This window comes from Aquarana catesbeiana, linkage group LG04, assembly GCF_042186555.1.
Source record: "Aquarana catesbeiana isolate 2022-GZ linkage group LG04, ASM4218655v1, whole genome shotgun sequence".
Classification (NCBI taxonomy): domain Eukaryota; kingdom Metazoa; phylum Chordata; class Amphibia; order Anura; family Ranidae; genus Aquarana; species Aquarana catesbeiana.
In genome coordinates, this window is record NC_133327.1 from 583,596,621 (window position 1) to 583,624,040 (window position 27,420).

At 39.8% G+C, this 27,420-nt stretch overlaps 1 protein-coding gene across 1 annotated transcript in view; it reads left to right on the plus strand.

Moving 5' to 3' along the window:
* Positions 1-3,722: 3,722 nt before the first annotated feature.
* The window catches only part of EFEMP1 (EGF containing fibulin extracellular matrix protein 1), a 170,914-nt gene continuing 147,216 nt past the window's right edge, over positions 3,723-27,420 (plus strand). Inside the window, exons 1-2 of the mRNA XM_073628120.1 lie at positions 3,723-3,942; positions 23,794-23,872. Of these exons, the coding sequence (XP_073484221.1) occupies positions 23,795-23,872 (78 nt within the window). The 5' untranslated portion in view covers positions 3,723-3,942; position 23,794. The remainder of the gene's footprint in view (positions 3,943-23,793; positions 23,873-27,420) is intronic.

A 27,420-nucleotide genomic window follows, 5' to 3' on the forward strand; every position in this document is an offset into this window, starting at 1 on the left:
CTGGGAACTCAGTGGGCTAAGGATCTACAAGAAGTGATTGAATAAAAGTATAGGAGTTTGTTACAACTTGTGTTAGGAACTGTTCTAAGACTGTTGCCATAGGAGACAGCGCTATTACACATGCAGATGTGATGCCTTGCTGGGTCCTTTTCCCTGCATGGCTGTCTACCTGTAGAAGTGTCGGAGTCTGCCAATTGACATTGCAACCTGACCCTAAACCCTAAAATCTCTTTGCATTCAAGAAGTGTCTGGCGCCCATAATTCTAGCTTACATCACACCCACTATGCCTTGAAACCCACTCTATACAGAAGGATGTCAGCTGTTCCTGGCTCTGGAGGTTCTCATTAGACTAAAGGAGGCCTGGGACCTTGCTACCTCTATATACATTAATTTTAGCCAAATGTATTTGTCAATTGCTAATGCTGCCTGCAAACATCACTTTTAGGGATGGGCCGAACACCCCCCCGGTTCGGTTCGCACCAGAACATACCAAACAGGCAAAGAATTTGGCAGAACACGTGAACACCGTTAAAGTCTATGGGACACGAACATGAATAATCAAAAGTGCTAATTTTACAGGCTTATATGCAAGTTATTGTCATAAAAAGTGTTTGTACTTTTTATACTCGGGCCGGACCGTTCACCCATCCCTAATCACTTTATATTCACACAGCTCTGGGCCCCTCTGCTTTTGTGCTTCATAACAGTTGCATGGATATAGATACTGACTTACAATGGTGTTGTTCCCCTAACCCACTTCTTGTCTGTCTCCCCTGATGTCTTCTCACACATTCCAGGACCAGTGGCCACATTATCAAGACATGAACCACAGGACCACCTGCCCACATTCAAAAGCTTAGGAGAAGAGAAACAGACCCTTGGCTGTCAAGGGACATGGGTTAAATTTAAAGTGTCATTAAACCCACATCATTAAAAACAATCAATAAATGCTGTATTACATGCTGTCCATACTTACTCAGTCACTATGGGATTTGTTTTCTGTATTCTGTAAAAAAAAACAGGTTGATTCTGTTGTTCTCTGTCTCCCCCTCCCATCCATGTCTCCGTTGCAGTTGGGAATTTTGCAGAGTGGTGTTGGCAGCTAGTGCATATGTTCAGTTTTCAGTGTATTTCTACCCTGAGCATTTCCTACCTATTGCATCTGTGTAGCCCATGTGACTATGGAGTCACACATGTGGGAGAATACATAGTGGTAAATGTCAGCCCACCGCATCTCTCCTCCTCCATGTCCACTAAACAACTAAACACAATAGGGGGGGTATTACATCTTGATTGATGGAGGCTTCACCTCCCTGTTATTCTAAAACACAGGCTGAAGGGGTGTGACACAGCCTGTGACTGGCATAAATCTGTCCACACCATGTTATTGACAAAAATAATAAAGATTTGATTTCAAATATATATTTGCATGACCATTTAAAACAGCTTATTGACATTAATTATTTACTTTACGTTTAGTCTATATTACAAAGGATTTTTTTTTCCTGTGACAGCTGTATATCGATTAGGTACTTAGACATTTTTTTCATTAAAATAGTTACAGTGTCATCATCCACATACAGAAAGAAAAGTAATGATGTACATTAAACAGTGTGTGTTTAGTATCACTTCAAAGTAAATGTAAACTCTCACATATACGCAGTGAAGTGAACAGCCTCAGATGATACACAGAGATGAAATAAATCACCCTACATATGTTTTATATGTATATCTGCAGTCTTCATCTTTATACACTGTTTAGAAAGTGCTCGTCCTATTAGAATTTTGTCTTCCTGTTCCAACAGGGGGAGGGTAGTCTTGCCATACACTGTGAGACAGCTGATTGGAGGAAAAGCACACACCCCCTCTCCTCATAGGTAGAGACTTTCAGAGCTGTGCTGTGAATTGACCAGCTCTGTGCTAATCTATTTCTAGCGCCCGCCCTAACACAAAATTCAGGCTGGTTTTATCTCAGTTGACAGAGAACTTGTCAGAAGTTATCATGCTGATAACCGAAGAACGGAGTACTGGAGATTGATAGGACTTAGTGCTTTGAAGAGTGATAAGAAAACACTGCATTCTATGCATTAGGATAAAAAAGTCTTCAGTGTACAGCAGCCCCCCTCAGGACCCCTAATACCCGAGCCCATCTAGCTCCAGTGATTTTGCACAAGAGACTTGGCTGTCCGGGACTTCCCTCCCCATTGACTGAGACAGCACCACAGCGCCATTGGCTCCCACTGCTGTCAATCAAAGTCACTGAGCCATTGAGGAGAGAAAGGGGGTGATGCCGGGCCTGGCCAGGCCATGATTCCATGTCTGAATGGACACAGGGAGCTGCGGCACGGCTCGGGTGACCCTCTAGCAAGCTGATTGCTGTGGGGGCACTCAACAGGAGGGAGGAGCCAGGTGCACCAAAGAGGGACCCGAGAAGAGGAGGATCTGGGCTGCTCTTTGCAAAACCACTACACAGGGCAGGCAACTATAACATGTTTGTTATTTTTAACAAAAAAAAGACACTTTAGTATCAAATTAGGGCAACTTATCGTCTAATGAGACACACCAAGAAATGTAGACGTCTCTGGCTCCAGATCCTGCTTGCTGTTCTACTACGCTCATCTCTGGCTCCCTGACATTTTGGTTTGTCTGACTATCTGTTCTGGTTCCTGTCTCTGTGTTTTGACTGTGTTTACTCTGTTTACCTTTTTTTATTATTATTAAACAAGTGTGATTTAACTGTACTTCTGTCTCAGTCTGATTCATGGTTTCTGACACCTGGACTCATTCACATGTTTGATCTGCCTTTCTGTGGCTATCACGTTAACTTTTTTGCACACAATATATCTGCATTGTTGATTTATGTTAAGTGTTATGTCCCTTTAGGGGTTTTTCACACACATTGTTTTTATTATTCTATACGTTTTTTTTTCACATATATTGATTATCACACAATATTCAATTTTAGTTTATTCTAATATTGTACATTAGCGCTGCACTTTTATTTCATCTTTCATTGTTTGCAATTGTTCTTTTGCTGTGCTGGCTGCTGTTCACCATTTAAAGAGACATGGGGGTATATTATTTACGTTTTCAACTTATCTCATCCCCTAGAAAAAAAAAAGAATAATAGATCCTTCAGTTAGGGGCAATTTTAATGATTTTAAAACTGATCAGAGTTACGCTTTAAAGTGACAGCCATGCAACTAGTCGGCTAGGTCAGCAAGGACAGCTCCACACCCTCCCCAATGCAAGTTTTCTAGTATATTTAGAAGAGGTCTGGCAATAGTAGCCTCCATACACCTCTCAGCACACGTTTCTTTGACACTACTTGTTAATCCCATTGCACCCTATACCACAAACAGTGTGATCTGCCATGTGTACATAACCTCACAGTTCAGAAAACTTATTAGTCATAATCACAACTAACAGAGCCTAACTTCTGTATGTTTGGCAGCCAAATTCGAGCACAACTTTGGAAATAAAGGCCAATAAAATGCTCGATATGTGGCTTATGACTAAGGGCAATAAAAAAGGGGGCTACATTCTGCGGCACATTTAACGCCAAATAATAAAAATATACACATTTTCACATAAACGTGGGTCATACTGTTTTCATTGGAAGATGTGGTTCGCATGTGAGCTGGCAAGGTCAGTTAACACATCACATATGCTTCAATAATGGGAGGATATGTATGAGAGAGAGAGAGAAAGAGGAGTGTCCCAGCAGTGCAGCTGAAATGAATACCTCCTTTCAACACAGTATCCACATGCCTGAAGCAGCCGAGCGTTGATCTGCTCCCTCAGCTCCCACATTGCCTCAGTCTTTGCTCTTAGTCCCTGAGCACTGCATGCCTTGATTGTACGCCTGCCTGCATTGTCTCACCTGCACCGGAAACCCCGTTTATGATTTCCAACTGGAACGTTAGCTGACCTGTTTGAAAGTAAGAGAATGAGCTGTTTATTATTGTTCTCTGCCAGCTTCATTTTTACAATATGACAATTTGTTACTTTGGAAACTTACGCAGTTGGCCAAATGAGCAAAGTTACCTCTTATTATTTGTTAGCTGTGTAATATAGTTTGAAGTTTTTTTTTTTTTTTTTTTTCTACTGCGCAATGCAAGCTCAGCTGTTCGCTATTGCATTGCATGTTGTTTATCTGTTATTTATGCTGTCAGAATTAAACTGTATTAATAGAAATGTTGTAAAAGAACATACAGGGATTCTTCATTTTTGTGCCAAGACAGAAAACCTGAGCATCTCCAGGTTGTATTACTGACTCACGAAGGTCATGAAGGGGTGAGCCAAGAAGCTGACAATCTAACATGTGAGACAGATTTCATGTATATTCTGAATTAGATGTTCATTAATGTTTAAATCTTATATGCATATAATATAGGCATACTAGAGATGACACATATAGGGACCTTAATAGGATTGCCTGTTACATATTAATATATAATTTGAATAAGAATTGATGACTATCATATTAATGAAGTGGAGTATAGTATAAGCTGTAAAAAATTATCACAACTTTTAAAATTTTAAATACCGGCCAGCAGATACTACTATCATTCTGGTCATACATATAACAATTTTTAAGACTATTTTAATCAGCTTTTATAGCAATACCTATAAAAATGGATGAAACGTGTAGGTTGCTTTATTTATTTATTTATTTTTCACTTTTTCATTGAAAGTGCTTAACAATTGCTTTGTGTGTGGCCTGCATTAACGCTCATTTCAATAGTGTGATATTTTGTTGTGAAGCTGTACGACTGCATGATTGTCTGAGATGACTGTAAATTTGTCCATTTTTTATTACCTTTTTCAAAGTACATTAGTCAAAAGTGTTTTTTTAAGATAGAATCATACTCCTGTCATGTTTTTAGTTAGTTAGTTCGTTTTTGTTCTATTTTGTCCAATTTGGGAAATTTTCTATTATATCATGTCCTGAAGACACAACATAAAGGTAAATTCTCTCCAATGTGTCAAAAATCATCTCCTAAATGCTGAAACAGGTGTCTTCACTGAAATATTTTACTTCTATTATTGTTCTGGTGACAGCTGTAAACTTTTGGATTTCCCCGATACTTTCTGTCCAGTGACATTGATCACCAGGACAACTAGAGAAGGAAAATTTCTCCAGTTCGGACACTGCGGGCAGTAAAGACAATAGACAATTCCAATGTTTTCCTATTTTAAAGATATACTTTAACCCTCACCCTAACCCTAATACTTAACATAACCCATAAAATGGTGCTTTAGCATTTAACTTTCTAACACTTAGTCCTAACATTTAACCTGACCTTATCACTTAAAGTGACATGAAACAATATCTTTATTCTCCAACAATAATTTGTGTACATCCTCTACTTAATGGGACTGTAATCTATTTTTCATGAAATTGCTTCTTATGCCCCGTACACACGGTCAGACTTTGTTCAGACATTCTGACAACAAAATCCTAGGATTTTTTCCGACGAATGTTGGCTCAAACTTGTCTTGCATACACACGGTCACACAAAGTTGTCGGAAAATCCGATCGTTCTAAACGCGGTGACGTAAAACACGTACGTCGGGACTATAAACGGGGCAGTGGCCAATAGCTTTCATCTCTTTATTTATTCTGAGCATGCGTGGCACTTTGTCCATCGGATTTGTGTACACACGATCGGAATTTCCGACAACGGATTTTGTTGTCGGAAAATTTTATATCCTGCTCTCAAACTTTGTGTGTCGGAAAATCCGATGGAAAATGTGTGATGGAGCCTACACACGGTCGGAATTTCCGACAACAAGGTCCTATCACACATTTTCCGTCGGAAAATCCGACCGTGTGTACGGGGCATTACTGTGTGTTTCTGCCTCCTTGTAATGTCCTCCGCTAACACCCAAACTTCTCTTTTTACCCCTCACTTCTGTTTTTTTGGAACAAGCATTTCATGTTAGTTGCAGTCATGTGCACTACTGTATGTACACTAAAAATCCCATAGTCCAGCCTTTTTCAACGAGGGTGCCATGATATCCTGGGATGCCTTCTGAGATATTCAGGGGTGCCTTGGCAAAATGCCTAAAAATTGCTCCAAATTGATCAAAAATTTCAACAAGCCAGCAGGTGAATCAAGCCTCCCTTTTTGTTTTGTTACTCAAAGCCACGGGTTTTAAGCATTACAACCTTGGGCATTGTGCGGGCCAGCTGCTGTCACTCTAACAACCAATGATGTCATAGGATGATAAGGAGGACATTGGGCACCTGAAAATGTCCTTGTCTTCCCCTCTTCGTCAGCACTGGGGTCACATTAGCTGAATGAGGGAGAAAAACTCAGGGAGAAGAAACACACTGGAATACTAGTCAGTACCAGTGTGAAAGGGTATATTTGCTTTGTGAAAATAAATCACCCCTAATGTTGGGTGTCCTACTTTTGTTGATGCCACTGCATGTAAAACTATTAGTTTTGTTTTTTCATTTTAAAATAGGGTGCCTCGTGGTTGTGTATAATGGTAAAGGGCGCCTTGGCTGAAAAAAGGTTGAGAAACACTGCCATAGTCCCTAGTCCATCTTGGGAGTGAGCAAAAGAGGTTGACTACATTCATACATACATACATACAGACATACATACATAGTGGGGACCATAGAGAATCAGCATAGGCACCCTCTAACAGGAAGGCAGATCACAGCAAAAAAAAGAGAGAATTTGGACATTTGGGGGAGGCTGCGCACAATAGAATGCAATTTTTTGTGTTAAGAACTAACCAATCAGATTTTATGTTTTTTTTTCTGCATTTAACTATAGTACACTGGCAATGGTTGGTATGGGTTACTGCACTTTGTCATTACTACACCTTGCCCCTTTTAAAGAACTTGTAATATAATATTTTGCTACAGAAAAATGTGACTGATCAAAGGAATACAGATTATGACAATTTACTAGAGGAAGTGTTAGGTTAAACAAGTATATACATGAACCTGAGAACTGGTACAAGGCTGAAAGGACTCCCAACATAGATAATAATTTGCATCAATGAGCAAGAATACCATAACAAATAAAGCACAATATAGTATGTAAGGTAGAAATGAAAGTAGATTTTGCTAATTTTTTATTAATTACACCTACAGAGAAAGGAGCAGCTGGAGTTCCACTTTGACAGTGATCTTTACCTATACTGATTGCTCCAAACTGATAAAAATCCTTTTGATTATAAAAAAAAAATATCACATCATTGCACTTTGTATTCCACCACTAAATGGGTCTGTATGCTAGGTTGTAACTGCACAAGGTGCAACCGCTATTGGACCCATGAGGTCAGGGGGTTCCACCATGATTTTCACTTTATTTACAGCTTACATTTTAAACAGAATACATATAATAAATCAGGGGTAGGCAACCTTAGAGAGATGGAGATCTGCTTGAAAAACACTGATGAAGTCAAAGATCACTAGGCATAGCGTGCTGGATTTAGGGCCAGTTCACACCACAAGGCAATGCCAGAAAGGCACGTTCCATGTGTATTTCCTGCGCCATGTTTAAAACCCATTGCCTTTGTGATCTACTGCGGGTGATGATACATTGTTAACCCCAAATGTAGATCACAAATGCAGTGGACCTCAAAAAAGTATTACAAGAGAGTGCAGGGTTTGGGAGTGCGTTACACTCAGAATGCAGGATTCAAGAGTGTGTTATGCTCAGAATGCAGGGTTCAGGAGTGCGTTACACTCAGAATACAGGGTTCAGGAGTGTGTTGTGCTCAGAATGCAGGTTTCAGGTGTGTGTTGTGCTCAGAATGCAGGGTTCAGGAGTGTGTTACCCTCAGAATGCAGTGTTAAGGATTGGGTTACACTCAGAAAGCAGGTATCAGGAGTTTGATACACTTGTAGGGATCAGGCATGTGTTACGCTCATAATGCAGGGATCAAGAGTGTGTTATGTTCAGAATGCAGGGATCAGGAGTGCGTTACACTCAGAATGCAGGGATTGGGGGGGAATGTGAAGGATGGTAGAGGACACTGCTATGGGAGTGGCCCTGCCCATAACAGTGTCCACTGTCCCCTTCACATCACCCCTCCCCCCCACACACACAGTAGTGTCCTCTTCTCCCCTTCCCTCCCATTGCAGTGTTCCATAGCATCCTACCTGTGCACACATGTGACCGAGAGGCAGCACAGTTCTGTACAGGGGCAGGAGCAGGATCTAGCTGAGTGACTTTTCATATTAACAAGCTGGTGATTGGTTGCTTAGGACCTAGCAACCAGCCACCTGCGGGTTAACTAGAAAAGTTAATTTGACCAGCTCCTCCTCCCCCCCACCCTCCATCCTGAGCTGTGCTGCTTCTCACTCTCTGCTGTTCACTGATGGCAGTGGCAGAGGAGGCTGGAGGGGAGGGAGAGAGAAGGACCGAAGGTGTGGTAGAGGAAGGCTGGGGGTGAAGAGAGGACTGGCATCTAGCAGTAGGAGGCGGGGATCGGCGGCACAGACCTGTTTCCGGTCTACTTGTCACCTACCCGCGGTCGAAAAGTTGCCAACCCCCATAAATATTATACATGTACTGAATGTATATACTAAATACAGTACATAAAAATCTTTTTCCTTCAGATCCCTTGCTTTGGCACAACATGTTAAAAAATTAGATATTAAAGTGAATTCCAGGCACAAAAAATTATATCAATATATTCCTTAATAGTGACAAGAAATATAAATCCACTCTTTGTGCACATAGCCTGTGCGTAAAGAAGACCTGTGGAAGAGGCCCAGCTTCAACACCCACTACAGAATGTCTGCAAAAAAAGAAAAAAAAACTACAGCAGGGGGGTGTTGACAAGACCAGCCACCCTGCACATGGAAAGAGAGCAACATTGATTGGTCTTGATTACAGAAATCTTCTGCACACAGAAAAATGTTCATACTGGATTACTACACACATCTGTAAGAAGTGCACAAAGCACATCAATATTCAAGAAATACCACCATGCCTCTTTAGACATTTGCTTTATCTGGGATTCAGTTTTAACTGCTTCCGGACCAGCCGCCGCAGTTTTACTGCGGCAGGTTGGCTTCCCTGCGTGAAATCACATTAATGCCGTTAATACCTGATCGCCGCCATTACTAGTAATAAAAAATTATTAATAAAAATGCCATTAAACTATCCCCTATTTTGTAGACGCTATAACTTTTGCGCAAACCAATCAATAAACGCTTATTCGATTTTTTTTACCAAAAATATGTAGAAGAATACATATCGGCCTAAACTGAGGAAAAAAATATTTTTTTTTATATTTTTTGGGGGATACTTATAGCAAAAAGTAAAAAATATTGCTTTTTTCTTTTAAATTGTCACTATATTTTTGTTTATAACGCAAAAAATAAAAACCGCAGAGGTGATCAAATACCACCAAAAGAAAGCTCTATTTGTGGAAAAAAAAAGAAGGCCAATTTTGTTTGGGAGCTACGTTGTATGACCGCGCAATTGTCAGTTAAAACGATGCAGTGCCGAATCACAAAAAATGGCCCGGTCATTGGGCAGCCAAATCCTCCGGCGCTGAAGTGGTTAATAAAATGTAAAAGTTAAAGGCATCTTTCAAATTTGTGTCTTTTCCCTACACTTCTAGAAGAGATAACTTATGTGTTTGAAAAATATTATAGTAGAAACCAAAATAGAAAAAAAAATTACAGTCTTTTTTAACCCCTTCCCACCCAGTCCCTGAGACCCTTTAAGTGGACATTTATGCCCAAGGGGTGGAATGGACTTTCTGACCATGTGAATACTGTGATTGGCTGTCACAGTGGTGATGATCATGATCAGAAACCTTGACTGTCTATGCCATTAACACTCATCCTCTTTGCCACCGCACATATGTGTTAAGTGGACAGCAAGAGTTTATGGTTCACTTTAAAAATGAAAATCCCAAGATTTGCACAGGGGACACAGCCTACCTGCTTGGTACTTCAGTTTTTCATCCAGGCATTGCTTTATTTCATCAGGTCAGCAAAATCCCTTTTTTTGGTAATCTGGATATCCTGGATCCTGCCTGCTTGTGATGCTGGAACCACCTCCTTGCTACCTTTCACAAAGAGAAATTTTGGTATAAAAAAGGACAGTATTAATAGCTTTCTCAAAGCCACCAATCAAATATAAACCTGCAAAGTTAGGCACATAGCACAAGCTCCAGGATGTACACCCCCACTGACCCTTATGCCTAGTTCACACGGGCTGAATGTTGGGTGACATTCTGCCTATGTGTAAGACAGCCGACAAAAGAATTCTGGAAAACCAGCAGCCTACATGCTCCCGATCAGCGCTCTCAGCCAATGGCTGGGAGCACTGACTGGAGTGTTCTGGCGGGGGGCCATCCCCGTGTCAGAACACAATAGAACAGCACGGGTGATAGCTGTAGAATCAGATTGTTAGTACAGTGGCTCTAGCTGCAGCTGTCAGGTTATTTTTTGTTCAAATCAGCGAAAAAACTAGTGGCATGTACAAGGCTTTAATGGTGCACCATGAGGGTTACATGAGCAATTACATGCAGCCTTCCAGCCTTCTAATCTCTAATGTGTACACAAAACAGTAGCTCTTGGAAGGGGAAGCATGGAGAGCGGAGCTTCAGGTAAAACAAAATTTACAAAGTAATGGATTGGAGGAAGAAATACCCAGAGGGACCATTGTGTCAGGTACCATATCCTATGAAAGATTCTACACAAAAAAACCCTGACAACTAAATAGAGGACTTTAACAGTACCACTCCAAAATAAGTTAAAAATATCAAATATTCATTGTACAAAGGTTAAAAAACATGTAACCACTAGTAGAGCTCATACACAATAATTAATATACACATAAATTACACAAAATATGATGCAGTTTGGTTGTTTCCTCATCATCCATGCAGTAGTTGGGTGATGGGTTGCTTGCTGTGACTTTGACATGTTTCACGGGACACTGCTCGCTTCATCAGGAAGAAAAACTATAACCAAGCTCTATAATAATGAAAAGTTTAAAGACAATTTTCCTCTAGGTAGGACTTTAAAAGGGGCAGAGAACAGCTACAGGGTCACACAAGTTTACAAAAATATATAAATCTTTTAATTGTTTAAAGTTAAAAAATAATCATAAAAGTATACAATACATGAAAATTAGTTGGATGCTGATACAAAGTAAATACAGTTGATATCACAATTGACAACCACAGTTAATCTGTTGAAATACAATGATGACAACAGTAATACCCGACGCGTTTCAAGTCTGCAATATACTTTCTCTTCTTTAGGGGTGTGCGGTTACAACAAGACATATATACATCTACAATTGATAGAAAGAGTATATACGAATAAAAAGTACATGTGGTACAAAATCATAATGGACATGCATAATATCACAACATTCCTTGTTATATATCACAATTGCAAATGCACTAACCATGCCAACTGTATAACTATTCAAGGTGTCTTGCATCCGATTAAAAAAGGAGACACTAGAAGCATGCTGTGGTTATAAACCCAATCAGTTCCAGTTCAGCGAGAAAAGAACACTGTCCAAGGCGCATCTGAGCCCAAAATATGTATTGTATACTTATATGATTATTCTTTTAACTTTAAACAATTAAAAGATTTATATATTTTTGTAAACTCGTGTGACCCTGTAGCTGTTCTCTGCCCCTTTTAAAGTCCCACCTAGAGGAAAATTGTCTATAAACTATTTAATTTAGGGATGTGGATCAGTGCAGTCTTTTTGTGACAACTAGCACCATTTTCAAACTATAATAATGAAGAATACAAGTTTGTCACTACAAATACACAAATGTTCAATAGAGCTTTTTAAACCAATATTAGGATGTATGCTCTACATACCTATCATATGAACTTAAAACACAAAATACCATACAAAAGAAGACACTCCACAGATTACGACCAGTTGTTGTCAGTTTCCACAGAAGATAGGGCAGTCCATTAGGCCTATGAATCATGGGTCAAGGTACAAGCCAATCTTAGATAATAAGGATTATCTATAACAGTGGTCTCCAAACTGCGGCCCTTTGCTTGCCTTTATCCAGCCCTTGAGGCATCATTCCTGCCACTGACACCAACAATGGGGCATAATTCCTGCCACTGACACCAACAATGGGGCATAATTCCTGCCACTGACAGACTCCCCCTTCATCAGGGCACTATCAAAAATAGTTGTGGGATGATCCTATTGGAGGGTGCCTTTGGCACATGGATCTGGACTGTTAGAAGTCCTCAGCTCTGGCTGTGTGTTCGGAGGCAGCAATGAGAAGTAGTTTTTGCCCCAGGGATTTGCAGCTTGACTAGTGGGAGGAACTAAGTCCCTCCCACCAGTCCAGATCCCTAACAGTCCAGATCCATGTGCCAAAGGCACCCTCCAACAGGATCATCCCACAACTACTTTTGCTAGCAGCCCTGATGAAGGGGGAGTCTTTAGTGCGCTGGCCTCTTTTTATTGCTGAAACTTCAAATAAAATACAAATTACTTACCTCTTTGATCACTGGGCGCTCCTTTCTCCTCATTCCTTCTACATTGTAGCCACAGATGTCAGTGAGGACTTGTTTTGAAGCTTATTTATTACCTGTTAAGAATATGTACTGTAAATACCCAAATGGCCAAAGCCTGGGAAGGTTTACTTTAAATAATGTCACTACTCTCTGGGCTTTTAAAAGTTCATTTACTTCTTGATAAAAATGTCTAAATATCTGATTGTCCATAGCGGGACCACATTTTCACATTAAAGGTCTGCCATGAAAATTTGGTGATTACCCAAAAGATTTTTCTTTTTATAGAGAGCTTTATTTGTTTCCTATGGAACATTGCCTGGCATTTTCATTCTTGAATCTAATACCCAAAGTAATGCTTTATGTATGTTTAGTAACTATGACTCTATCAGTGTGCCAATGTGTGTGTTATTTTGCACTGAATTATGTTTGGACTGGGAATCACTGCAACATACAACTTGCAATACAGCTCTCTCATATCAGGAATACTAACCATGTGGCTTTGATTACAAGTCTCTCCTGCATTCTTTTTTTGTAACAGACTCTTGAGCTATGCAATTGATATTGCCAACAAACCGAAACATCACATAGCAGGGGAAATTAAATCAACCTGCTGTCAGGATGACTGATCTTTGATATTTAAATGTCAAAAATATGATTATCACTTGGGACTCCTCTTTCTTCGATTTACTGACAGATATTACACCTTGACAACAATATATCAATGGAAATATGTATTCCAAATATTATAAGAGATTTTTTTTTTACTATTATAAAACAGTTGCGTTTTCTTTCTTTCTTTATTTTTTATTTTTTTAGAAATTATTATTTAGGAGCAACAGATACAAAGATACAGTAATATAAGTACAGGCCATCTGGAAGTATTATTATTATTATTATTATACAGGATTTATATAGCGGCAACAGTTTGCGCAGCGCTTTACAACATAGGGCAGACAGTACATTTACAATACAAATCAATACAGGAGGGATCAGAGGGCCCTGCTCATTAGAGCTTACAATCTAGAAGGGAGGGTCAAGTGGAAACAAAAGGTAATAACTGTGGGGGATGAGCTGATGGAAAAAATGAAAATACAGTTGTTAGGTGTGGGTAGGATAGGCTTCTCTGAAGAGAAGGGTTTTCAGGGATCTTTTGAAAGCTAATAAAGTAGGAGATAAGCCGACAGATTGGGGTAAGGAGTTCCATAGGGTTGGAGAGGCTTTGGAAAAGGCCTGGAGGCGAGCATGGGAGGAGGTGACAAGGGAGCTAGAGAGCAGGAGGTCTTGAGAGGAATGAAGAGAGCGAGTAGGTTGGTATTTAGAGACTAAGCTAGTGATGTAGCTGGGGGCGAAATTGTGGATGGCTTTGTACGTAGTTGTTAGAATTTTGAATTTAATTCTTTGGCCGAGCGGAAGTCAGTGGAGGGATTGACAGAGAGGAGTGGCAGACACAGAGCGATTGGTAAGGTGGATGAGTCTGGCAGCTGCATTCATAATGGATTGAAGAGGTGATAGACTATGTAGAGGTAAGCCAATGAGAAGGGAGTTGCAGTAGTCGAGGCGAGAGATGACCAGCAAGTGAATTAAGAGCTTTGTTGTGTCAATGGTTAGAAAGGGGCGTATTTTGGAGATGTTGCGGAGGTTGAGGCGGCAGGATTTGGACAGTGATTGGATGTGTTGCTTGAAGGAGAGTTCTGAGTCTAGGACTACACCTAGAACCTTGGCATGTGGGGATGGGCTTATAGTTGTGCCATCGATTTTGACAGAGAGATCAGGGGAAGAGGCATACGGGGGAGGAAAAATTATAAGTTCGGTTTTGGCTAGATTGAGTTTAAGGAAGTGGTGAGACATCCAGACTGATATATCTGAGAGTAAATTACTGATACGTGAGGAGACAGAGGGAGTGAGCTGAGGGGTAGAGAAATAGATTTGGGTGTCATCAGCGTAGAGGTGGTATTGGAATCCATGGGAGGCTATCAGTTGACCCAGGGAGGCAGTGTAGATTGAAAATAGTAGATGTCCAAGAACAGAACCCTGAGGGACCCCAACAGAGAAAGGAAGAGGAGAGGAGAAAGTAGAGTTATAAGAAACGCTAAAGGTGCGGTTGGATAAGTAGGAAGAGAACCAGCGAAGTGTACAGTCACGGAGACCAAAGGTGTGTAGTTTTTTGAGGAGGAGGGGGTGGTCAACCGTATCAAAAGGCAGCAGAGAGGTCCAGGAGTAGGAGTACAGAATAGAAGTACAGTACAGTTGTAACAAATAAATAGTAGGGAGACTACAGAAATCACTGGGGGCTGGTATTGCCTAAGGTATACATGTCAATAACATGAATCTCATGGCCTGATCAAGGTGACTTTGATCATCGTCAGCAGGAAATCGATTTTCATTTATGTTTTTAAAGCTATGTTTTTAAATTTTTGTAGTTAACCTCATTGAACCAGATAAAAGAGAGAAGGAAGGAAGGTTAAAAAAAAAAGAAAACAGGGAGGGTGCAGGCAAGATGTGGAGAAATAGAGGTGGGCTTCAGCAAGTCATTAGTTTGATACTTAAAGTAGTTCTAAAGGCATAAGGTTTTTTTACCTTAATGCATTGTATGCATTAAGGTAAAAAAAACTGCTGTGTGCAGAAGCCCCCCTATACTTATCTGAGACCCATCTCGATCCAGTGATCTGCATGAGAGCTTTGGCTCTTTGGGGACTCTCCCTCCTCATTGGCTGAGAAAGCAGTGACACACAGCAGCAGTGGCTCCAGAGCTAGCCTGCTTGGATGCTCCTGGCCCCTCCCTCCTGCTGAAAGCCCCCAGAGCAAGCTCGGAGAATGTCAGGCTTTGGCTGCAATAAAGAAATGTTTTAACAGGGAATTTTTATATTTTTTGGGAGATAGGGGCATATCATGGAATAAATAAGCCAAAGGATTTCATCCAAGAGATACACCTGTCAGAGTTTTCATAGTTCAACTATGTCCAAAAAGATCGTAAGTTTTGGGCAATCCCAAAAAATATGCAACAAAATGTCCTCCAACTCAAAGCAACGCCAGCATTTATTAAAAGTCTGTGAGTACATGTGGTGGAGGGTCACATGGGTGCTATACCACTGTAGCACGAACCCCCGAAGGAGCTGCTGAAATAAATTGGTCTTGTTACCGTCACCCATTTACCTGTAGTTTCACCACATCAGGAACCTAGAGTCCATGTTGAGCTTTGTATCCAAAAATGTATGCACCAGTCACTTTAGTAATTTTCCAATGCTTTAATGAAGAACTTAAAAGAAGTAGCAGTGAAGAGGTAGAAAGGGAGTTGCAGGAAAATTCAAATACCTTTTTCAGATCATTTAGCGATTGAAGATCTTATAGGCCATTATACCTTCAGTCCAAAGATCTTTGCCCACCCGGATAGGTCTCTCTCACTGACCTAGCAGCCGGAATGGAGCACGAACAAAAAGTCTCTGCCACAGACTTTAGAGAAACAAAATAGCTATACGATCCTCTGCCACAGGATGTAATGGTTTTAGATGAACAGCGACACAGTACCAGAACCTTTAAGCTGACCCTGCAGTACTGTGCGGTAAGTTAGGTTAGAATGCATCCTCCAATTGAGTCACCAGGCCCCTCTTGAGACACCAGCCTTCCGCACGGTCCTCTCCAAGATGAGTCCTCCCCTGGATCTTCTCAATTGCTTGGCTTCTTCCCGCAGGACAGACAGCACAGGAGCACCTCTAAACCAGCAAGCCCCAGACGACCTCTGGGCCCACTTATAGCAACGCAGCCCCGGGCCAGCATGGTCCTGAGACTGAAAGGAAGCCATCACATACCTTTAGGCCAGGAGAGCCAGCAGGTAAAAGAGAACCAAAAATGGCGTCTGCCCCTTAAGTACTCTCTCCCAGAATTCACAGCAGTGGATCACCTCTGTCGAGTTACCTCTGAGAAAGAAGAGCACTCAATCCACTTCAGCCTGTTGCTTTTCAGCACTGGCCTGTAGTGACAACGACACCTACAGGCGACAGTGTGAAACTGCACACAACACAGCCAATGCTGGAACAGAAGCTAATTTAGCCATAGATTAAATCTGAACTATGTACAGAACAGATAACTCACTAAATTTACATATAAGCGCCCGATCAACAGGAGCAGGGCGCTACACCACCTAATCAGGAGCTTATAGCCTCCTTTCTAATGATTGCATGCTATGGAAGCTTTATGTGCAAAAATAAGAATTTTCTCTTTTTGAGGTTGCAAAAAGGTTCCCCCAGCTCTGTAATGAAAGGGAGTTTCTGCGGAAGTCCTGTCTCTATCAACAAGGCATATAATAATGATAAAGTATTCCTTACTAGTGTTCTGTCTAAAAAAAATAGTTCAAATCAGGATGGCTTCCTCTCCCTTTTACGATTTTTTTTTTTTTTACTTTTTTGCTCATGAAATGTACAGGCTATAAAGCTGTTGATTTATCATTCGCTTTAAATGGAAAAAGAACAAGTAAGCTAGAACTGTGAAATGCAATGATATAATGTTGTGATGCTTTATGAATAAATATAATAAAGCCCAACTCCAAATAGAACCTACAACATACAACACTTGGGCTAATATAGGAATCTCTGTCACGTATTTACTGCTGTAGGTCCCAACTGTGGGGGGGGGGGGATTTTCCCAGATGGAGGGATAGGCAGTACTGAGAAATTTCTCCAGTAGGGACCAGACAAAGATGGTAACATAAACTCATTTTTAGTACTATGGGGAAGGGTTTGGACCTCTGCTAGGCTTAGAGTTTCTAGGTCTTTCCCATTTTTCTCAAAAACAAGAAGGAAACATTCACTTATGTAAAGCTAACAAACTCCACAGCATTACAGCCTTCTGTGGCAAACAGAAGAAACAATTTTTGGGTCACAATTCAACTACTAGAACAATACAAGTGCGTATTCACTGTGAAAGATTAGATAGATAGATAGATAGATAGATAGATAGATAGATAGATAGATAGATAGATAGATAGATAGATAGATAGATAGATAGTACCAACCCTGGAGCTTTACTCAGAACTCATTCGGGCACCCTCTCCCTTCTAAATGTGCTCTTCGCCCTCTGTACACCATCCATCAGTAATGGATGGGTATGGTACAGTGGGGGGAAGAGTCTGTGGGTGAGACCTTGATGTTCTAAGTTAGCAGGTAATGATGCTGAGGACCGGTGCTGGATCAGTGAGTAGGTAAGTCTGCGAGGCAACGAAGAGAAGGTGAGTATCGAAGCTGGATCTGCTTTTTTATTTTTAACAGCTGCCGAGTGCTGTTTTTTTTTTGGGGAGGGGGGTTATTTTTTTGCCCAATCTCTAATTGGGCTTTAACACCTTCCCCCTCATGAGAAAGATAGAAAGGTCAGCCCCATCGCTTGTAGATGTCAGATGTGATTTTTTTTTACCCTTCAATCTTGAGTCCTCAAGTCTATTTCCTATCCTAGCATTGGAATGATCAGATCAGGCATAGTATAAAGCCATTTGTGACCACCCTAAGGCCCATTCTCACAATTGTGATTCTCCCACTGGAGAAAAATTCCCTATAAAGGAACAGAAACCACCTCCTTTAGGTAAAGTGGCAAGTTCACCAAAGTGGTTAAATATTGCCAGATATAGAATCACCAGTGTGATATCTGCTCATAACACAATTCCAAATATCGCCCAGCTCCATTTCAGCTATTGGACAACAAGAATAATCTGATGGAGTCTATACCATAAGGTTTTTAATATAATATATATTCCAAATTGCCTTAAAATGAGCATGTCAGAAAATTAGTGAAGAATGGTAGACCTGGAGCCATTTAGACGGAATCCATAAATATCTTTCCAAAGTTTTCCTGCTATTCTTACATTATTAAAGACTTGAAGCACCTGTCTTTAATTTTTCTAGATTTAGGTAATGTATATCTTTCAAGCAAGCAGTTTATATAAAAATGCACAGTATCAGGTTTTAAAATGTGTTATATGACAATGGTATTTCCTAACTTTCAAAATCATTCAAATAGCACCTTATATTGCATGATTACTTCTTGAGGACATTATAAAATGTATAGTTACCATATGATTGTGCTTTGCAGAGGATCTAAGAAGTGGCACAGAGCTAGCTTGTATCATTCAGGATATTTTCAGTATATACAATAAATTATTTGATGTTAGGTTTATTATATGAACTTAGCTCTATAGTATAATGGTTCAATAAAGCAGAATATTGAGCCTCACTGTTTTTAAACATTGAAGGAAATCTGGAATGTAAGACACACAGGGGGGATTTACTAAAACCGGTGTGCAAAATCTGGTGCAGCTGTGCACAGAAACCAATCAGCTTCCAGGTTTTATTGTCAAAGCTTAAAGTGATACTAAAGTCTTTTTTTTTTTTGTTTGTTTAAAAAAAGACAAACATGTCATACTTACCTGCTCTGTGCAATAGTTTTGCACAGAGCAGCCCAGATCCTCCTTTTTCTCAGGTCCCTCTTTGGCGGTCCTGGCCTCTCCCTCCTGCCGAGTGCCCCCACAGCAAACAGCTTGCTATTGGGGCACCTGGGCCAAGCCGCTGCTCTGTGTGTCCATTCAGACACAAAGCCATGGCTTGGCCCCCTCTCTCTCCTCATTGGCTCACTGATTTTCATTGACAGCAGTGGGAGTCAATGGCACCCACTGTGTCTCAGCCAATCAGGAGGGAGAGTCCTGGACAGCCGAGTCTCTCGTGCAACATCGCTGGATTGAGATGGAGCTCAGGTAAGTATTAATGGGGATGAGGGGGGCTGTTGCACACAGAAGGTTTTCTATCTTGATGCATAGAATGCATTAAGATAAAAAAAAAAACCTGCCTTTAGAACCACTTTAATTGAACAAGCTGACGTTAGAAGCTGATTGGCTACCATGCACAGCTGCACCAAATTCTGAGTAATCCAGTTTTAGAAAATCTCCCCCACAGAGCTGTTATTGCTGACCTCCTTTAAAAAATGTTTAAACAGATCAAAATTTGTGAGATCTTGGCAAAATGTCAACATTTTGGTGACATGTATTTTGATCAATGGGGAAGAAGGGGGGTTTTAGAGATGAATCAGGCTTTAAATCTGAATTGGTTATATAAGCTCTTTCATCTATTTTGGATCCAATCAGCGTTATTATTTTAATTTTGTTTTTTAGAACTAAAGGCCTAAAAGGTTCCTAACTGGTTATGAAAGCTATTTTCAGCTATTCTAGACCCAATTTTATGCCAAAAACAGCCTGTTATCAGCCTCATTATTTTCGTTTTTTCACAGAACAAAAAAGGTAAAAATAAAAATTTGAAGTGATAAACACAAGGAGGAAAACAAATACAAAGAACAGTAAATCAAATAATCTAAACCTTATAAATAAATAAAAATAGGAGTAGATCTTTTTAAGAAAAATGTACCAAATCATCTCAATGTTTCACCCAATCATCTCAATCTCAGAGTTTCTGCTCCGGTGTAAATTCAGTTTACTCTGTTCATCCCTAATCTGAATACTTGTTTCAGAACAGTGACTCAAAGTGTTGCGGATCCAAAGACCCAAAGAATTGTTAACACACGGTAATTGCTAATCCATCCATGGGCTTGGGTACAACCATAGTGACCTGGATGCCTTTTGACATAAATACGGAGACTCTGGCATCTCAGGGATATCCTTGAAAAAGTCACGTGGCCTGTGACATAACGCGTGGGAGGAGCTAATGACAATCACTGCTGTTACGATTCATTAGCACGACAGCAGCGGCTCTCTGAAGGAGTCTCGTTCATAGCGGCTGACTGCAAATTTTATGTCTAACATAACCGGGCCCTTGTGAGTGTATCACTGTGTTGTTTACCTTGCTCTGCTCTTATTGATTTAGTTCATTGCGCAATGATATGTTCTCTGTTTGTTTTGCATAATCCACCTTATGCTGAGACCATTATATAGTGATTCAAAGCGCAACTCATCACTGTTTCATCTGGGGAAAGAGCTTGGAATTTATCTTGATGACTGGAGTTATCAACACGATTGCCAATTACTATATAAGCTAACCCCGCATTTTTAATGATGGATGGACTGCCGGGTTGATAATACTATCAGTCTTATTCAGAGGAATTGTGACTAATTGCATTTTTTCCTTATTCTCCAAAGTATATTGCTCATTCAAATGTTTAATGCTGACAGTGGCACCACATACACTTCATGAATATTTTTTTGCTGACAGTTGCACTATACACATTTTATGATTATTTGTTTTTTTGCTTTATTGGAACCATTTAATGCACATTTGCAAGCACCATTTTGTGTGGACCTATCACAGGGAATTTGCAATGCACTCCATGCACGTCCTTCGATTGTAATATTTATCTGCACTTATTTGTACTTTATATGGAGTGAGCTGTGCACTGATTGACAATTAATTAGAGCGCATCAATATTTATATATATATTTTTTTATTTATTAGTACAGTGTCTGAACACTTTATGATTGATAGCAGCTTAATTTATTTTTTCAATCACTTGTTTATATTTATTAATTCACTCTCCATTTCAACGCTTGTTTTTTTTTCATTTCACTATTGATATCCATATGTTAGCTGAAGCCATTTTTAGCTGTGGAAATGCATGGATAGACATTTTTTTATCTGAGGGTTGACTAGGAAAAGGATAAAACCCCTTCCAGAATATTTGTTTGCTGTCTTCATACCACTGGTAAAATTTCATTTTAGGTACAGTCCCAGAGATACAATATGAAGTTAAAAGAAGGGAGGGAAATCCTCTCCTTGGAACAGGTATCCCCATCCAAAGATTCCCCCTCACCTTTTGTTCTGGAGCAAGTCCAAAATGTAGGATTTCATCTTATTTTGTTTCATGGAGACAATAGTCACCAATACAACTAGAGGGATGAATCTCCACAATGGTGTCACAGAGAGCATCAAACACATTGCAGAGGGTCTGAAGCTACACCAACTCTTTCCAAAGCTTAAAATAAAAAGTTTTTTTCATGTCCAGCTGAACAGAGTGATTGAGGAGTAAAGAAAGGTGAGTATATTGTATTTTCCTGATAAGGAGAGCATTAAAGCGAACTTGTTTCTTTTTCCCTACATGGACATATTACAGGTTTGCTTTAAGTTGGTCTCTAGAGAATGGACAGACCTGCAGGCACAATCCAACTGCTTTGGGCGTATGTACTGGCTAGTGCTTCTCTAACTACAAACAGTCGCATTGGATAAACATTAATGTTTATGCTTATGAAGAAGGGTAGGAGAGGTCTTCTGCAGGCACCTTTGGCTTTCCAATGGAAAATGAATAGCACTGTGATGAGGTTATTTATCCTGTCTAATTGCTGTTCCCTAGTAGAGCCTCAGCAGATGGTATCTGCAGGTGCATCACACAATCAAGCCAGTGTCTGTGGGATTTCCAGTATTGATTAACTGGTCTGTGAAACTCTCACATATTAGTAATTTATCAATTGTAGCAGGACATTTTGTGATGGTAGACAGGAGACATGGGGTATACTGTTACCGTGCAGCAAGGGACAGACCTTAGGAAGAAGAAAGTAACAAATACAAATGAGGCTTTGGTTGGTTTTGGATTTCTTATTTAATTATAACCTTATTTAGGTGTTATGTATTACGGTACGTGTTATTTGAAAACAACATGGCATAAGCCCAAATCTCCTTTCCTGTAATTTCTATTTGTCATGTCATTTCATACACAGGCAACGTTTTTTGTCATGAAAGGTAATGTGGCACAACCTAAATATCCCAATTCATTTTGTCACTTAAAGTGTTACTAAACCCACAACAGTAAAATCAGTCTGTATATGCAGTAAAGCATTCTTGTTATACTCACTGTGGAACCTAAGGGGTTAATCCTCCGCTTTGTGTAAAAAGGCTATTTGATCCTGTCTTCTCTGATCCTCTCCTTCTTCTATTGACCATAAACCATCTCCTGATAGAACAGAGCCTTGGGGGCAAGCTGCACATGCTCATTAGGGTGTGTATTGCTAGAGAGGGTTTTTTTTTCTTGGGAAAGTGCATGGGATCAGCACAGGGCCAATCAGCACTGTCCGGACAGAGGGTCAGGGGTCTTGTAGCCTCATAGAAATAATAACTCATAGAAATAATAACACTGATATACACCGCTGATGAGAGAAGGTATTTAGCAGTTTTTATTTACTAAAACGATTGCATTTCCATGTTCTGTGTACTGTCAGAGACCAGATATAGTGAATGTAGGGTCCTGGCCTGGGTTCAGTAAAACTTTAAGCTTTAAAGATTATGGTCATTTTTTTTTTAAAGCTGAACCCCAGATGCAGTAAAATGCCCAGTTTAAATGCATATATGGAACTTCTTTTACCTGCCACAGGGAGTAATATTTCTTTACATCCAGCTCTGAGATGTATCCAGCCCTTCCAAACAGCACAGTCAGCCTGGTGACCCAACTTTTTTGCTGCAGTTAAGCAATACAGGTAAGTCACTTGCATTCCAACAGCTTCTTATTAGAGATTCAAGGAGCACAGGACAGTGATGGGTCATTCCTCTGCATTCTCTTCCTTCCAGCATGCTCCTAATGATAATCCTTTCCAGGGGATTACATGAAACTTCAGTTACTTACACTAGTTATATTTACAAATTAAAGTAGTTCTAAAGACTGATGGTTTTTACTTGCATGCATTCTCGTACAGTCTCCCCCCCCCCCCCATAATACTTACCAGAGCTCAATCTCGATCCAGCGATGTGCACAAGAGTAGCAACTCTCTCCCTCCTTATTGGCTCCCACTGTTTTCAATCACATCCAGTGAGGAAGAAGCAGGGGGCGGGGCTGAGCCATGCTCTTTGTGTTTTAAGGTTACACAGAGCTAGGCTCGGGAAGGAGCATGCAAGAGTGCCCTTATAGCAAGCGGCTTGCTATGGGGGCAATCAGAAGGAGGAAGGAGACAGAAGTGCCAGTGGGGGGACCCGAGAAGAGTATGCTCAGGTCTGCTCTGTGTAAAACAACTGCACAGAGCAGGTAAATATGACATGCTTGTTATTTAAAAAACAAACAAAAAACTTTACCTTTTAGTATTACTTTAATTTATTATTCTTAAAGGAATACATAACTGCATTATAACTAGCAATTTTATCTGCCTGGAGTTCATCTTTAATATTTATTGACATTTCTTACTTGAATTATGAAAGCGACGTAAGGTAGGGATGAATACATTTAGTAGCTGGTTATAGATGTGTTTAGCTGAAGTTTGCTGCCTAACCCTGTAATGTAATTATTTGTAAGGAGAAAAAAAAATAAGTTGTTCCTTTTTTAATTTCAGCATGCTGGGCATTCTGTTTTTTGCTACCTTGATCCAATCAATATCAACACAGGACACAGATGAGACTATCACCTATACGGTGAGAAATTGATTGAATGTACTGATGTGTTGTTTTTTTTAACCTGTCTTGATCCAAACTAAACTGACCTGTAATGTTTAGAAAATAAATTGGTCTGGAATTAAGATATTTTGGAGCAACACAAATTTTTGGTATATCAAAACTCTTATACATGTGGATATTTTGTTCATAAGAGAATGCATTACTAAATTTTAAGGTTGAACACAGATCTTTGTGATGCAGTTCTATGGAGTAACAATTGAACGCTCATAAGTGTCCTACTGAAGAGCTTTAGGCCCAGTAAAGGAAATGACTGTAAAAGGCAACCAATGTATTGAATAGTGTTTGGGTTGACTCTCACCTAGTTAGGTAGCACTATATCCTATATCACATTCCTATGTCATAAATAATTATTTTTAAAGGGTAAAGAGACAGGGCTCACCAGAAAGGGCATTGCCAGCTGTTTCTGGCCCCATATAAAAATTCTTTTACTCTCAACCCATAAAACCAGCCGTGTAATGTGCAGGCAGCTGAATAGACTACAACTGCAGGGGAGTGCCCAAGGACCAAGAGGGTAGGTCTGTAATTTAGACACCACCTATAAAATAAAATATCACTTCTGGAAGATCCTTCCCCATAATATGCCATTTATGTAAGGCATTATTATTATTTATTACAGGTAATTATATAGCACTCACATTCATACATACAAATTTAGACAAGAGCCAATTAACCTACCAGCATGTCTTTTGGAGTGTGGCAGGAAACAAGAGTATCTGGAGGAAACCCACACAGGCACAGAGAGAACATGTAAACTCCAGGCAGGTAGTGCCATGGTTGGGATTCGAACCAATGGATATAGTGCAACTAGGCATAAGCGCTGACCACTTAGCCACTGTGCTGCACTTCAGTTAAACATATGAAATTTAAATTATTATGTAGCATACAGTTTATCATTGTCCACATCTGTTTGCTTGCCACTTATCATTCATGCATTATTCATACACTGTCTCTCATCTATCATCCTTGGTAAATCACCTCTCAAAGTTTGTTACTTCTCCTGTTCATCGTCTTGTATTCATCCTTTTGTCAGTTATCACTTCTTGCTTCTACTTATTCATCAATTTTCACTCACTTTACTCTGATGAATAATGCTTTTTTATGATGATAGATTCCCCAAATTGAAATTGTACATGACATTATCATACTTATAAGGCTTAGATGTATTGTGACACATAATGAGAAAGTATTATCCATTACTTAGTGACCAACAGACTGTAGGTGATTGAAGACCTCCATGAAACAGAGATTGTGTCATTAAGGTTGACATTCACCATATGGACCAGTCAATGCATCTCTCACTGAATTCATTAGTGGCTAGTACAGATAATACTTTGATATACAATATACACAGAAGATTTAGGGGTGCTATTAAAAGCATTATTCAATCATTTTAACTGTAGGAAAATCAAAATTGCTTTTTATCTAACAGTGCCATTATATAGCAATAGACAGTATATTATAAAGGGGCTTCAGTTTATTAAAAAGCTATTAGATAAACGAAAAGTATTTTAAAAATAACCCTTTTACCATTATGCTTTAAAGTCTACAGAGGATAGTTAGCAGCCTTTAATGCCATAAAAATAAGAAAGTGGTATATATTTAGGTACACATAGTTAGATAATATATGTACCATTTATTATCCCCCACCACCATAAAAAAACACTAGTTAAATGCTAGTTAAATCTGTTAGTTTAGTGGTTTCATTTTTTTTTAAATCAGCACAAGGTACTCATGAATATATGAATGTAAATAATGAGTGTCTTGTGTGCTGGTGGCTGCTCTATACCTTGAAATCTTCATTCCTTTGAGACCCTCCCGGATACCTCAGCAGCTGTGATCTTCTGGTACTTTGATAGTCAATATGAAAGGCTCCTGTCACAAGCACTAGACAAAGTGCAGACTATGCCCACCCCCCTGCTTCTTTCAAAGAAGCCAAACTATCAGTTCCCACAAATGAAAAGTGCTCTGTGAATGAAGGAGTTGGACCTTTCAGTCATCCACCCATCTTTCTTTTATAGAGTGCTTTTCATTGCAGGTACTGATGGTACAGTTTCTGAGAATGGAGCAGGGGGGCAGAAGAGGTGCGCATAGTCTGTACTTTTGATGTATGTCTATGACAGGTGGATCTGCTCATATTGACCCCCACAGAACTGGAAGGTCACAGCTGCAGGTATATCTGGGGGCAGAAGAACGAAGATTTGAACAGTGAGACCATCAGCACATGCTGTTGCCATTCACATACGTACTGTTCCTAGTGCTGATTTTAAAAAAATTAAATCACTAAACTTCAGTTTTAAATCCTAAAAAAGAAAAAAGAAATCCACACAAGGAGAGTACTTACTACAGACCATGCTGCCTGAGCTCTTGCCTAGGCAAAGGTGGCATCACTCACCACAGGCTTATTGGAATACTTCAAATCTAGCCAGGTGGAACCCTACATAGTATTTACCAGGATGTCATGAAAAAACACCTTGCCTAGGTAAGAAAATCAGAAGCTGAGTCTGGTGTAAGTATATTTTGCTCTTTCTACCAATTGTTTTGTTTTTTTTTAGGATTTAGTTTTAGATGGTGGGGGGGTTTAGGGCCAATAGTTTGGTCATTTTGTAAGTCAATTATGTGATATTTAAATTCTGTTTCAATAAGTTTTATTGAAAGTTTTTTTTACAAAAAAAAAGGGTACAAAGCCAAAACAGGCATATCATCATTTGTCAGAGGGAAAAGCAAGTGAGAGTCCACAACGCAGGCAGAGTATGTTGCCAACAAATAAGTAGAAGCAGCAATAGTAACATGTAATTGCAATTTTACATGTGTCAGAACATAGTGAAAGAATATCAATAGCAATGGATATAGAAGAGGGAACTGGTAAAAAAAATTGCAGGCTCTGCAATAGGGGGCATGAATACCAAGCATAAGGTACCAATTGCCTTATAAGGCGCAAACAGCACAACCAACCAAAAAGAAAGAACTCTCCTATAGTGAATACCGTAATTGGCATCACATAAAAAGTTTATGGAGACATCAACAGGAGGAAGGAGAAAAGCACGAGAAAGAAAAAAATTAGAAGGAAAAGGTAGGGAGAAAAAAAGACGGGGGAGAAAAAGCCATGACCTGTCCAGCCACCAATCTCAATCAACACCACAGAAGCCATCACTATGGACATTGAAAATATTGTATACAAGGATTCCAGACGTGAGAAGTGAGTTTGCGCTTCATTTAAGCCAGATCAATCAGTGGCTTTTTCCAAGTGGTTGCAATGGCTATTTTGGCCTGCTAGGAACATAAAGTTAAAAACTGTATGTAATAATATGGAATACATTTGATATTTATATATGCAATTGACAAAAAGTTTTTGGAAATGGGGTGTGGTGGAATTTTGTCACTAAGTTATTCATTTTTCTGTTGCATATTGAAGTGTGCATCTTATAAATCTTTGTTATATTGGTCTCTCATCAGACCTCACCCTTGTATCCCTAAAGAGAGATGAGTAATGAAAAGCAGGAAGAACT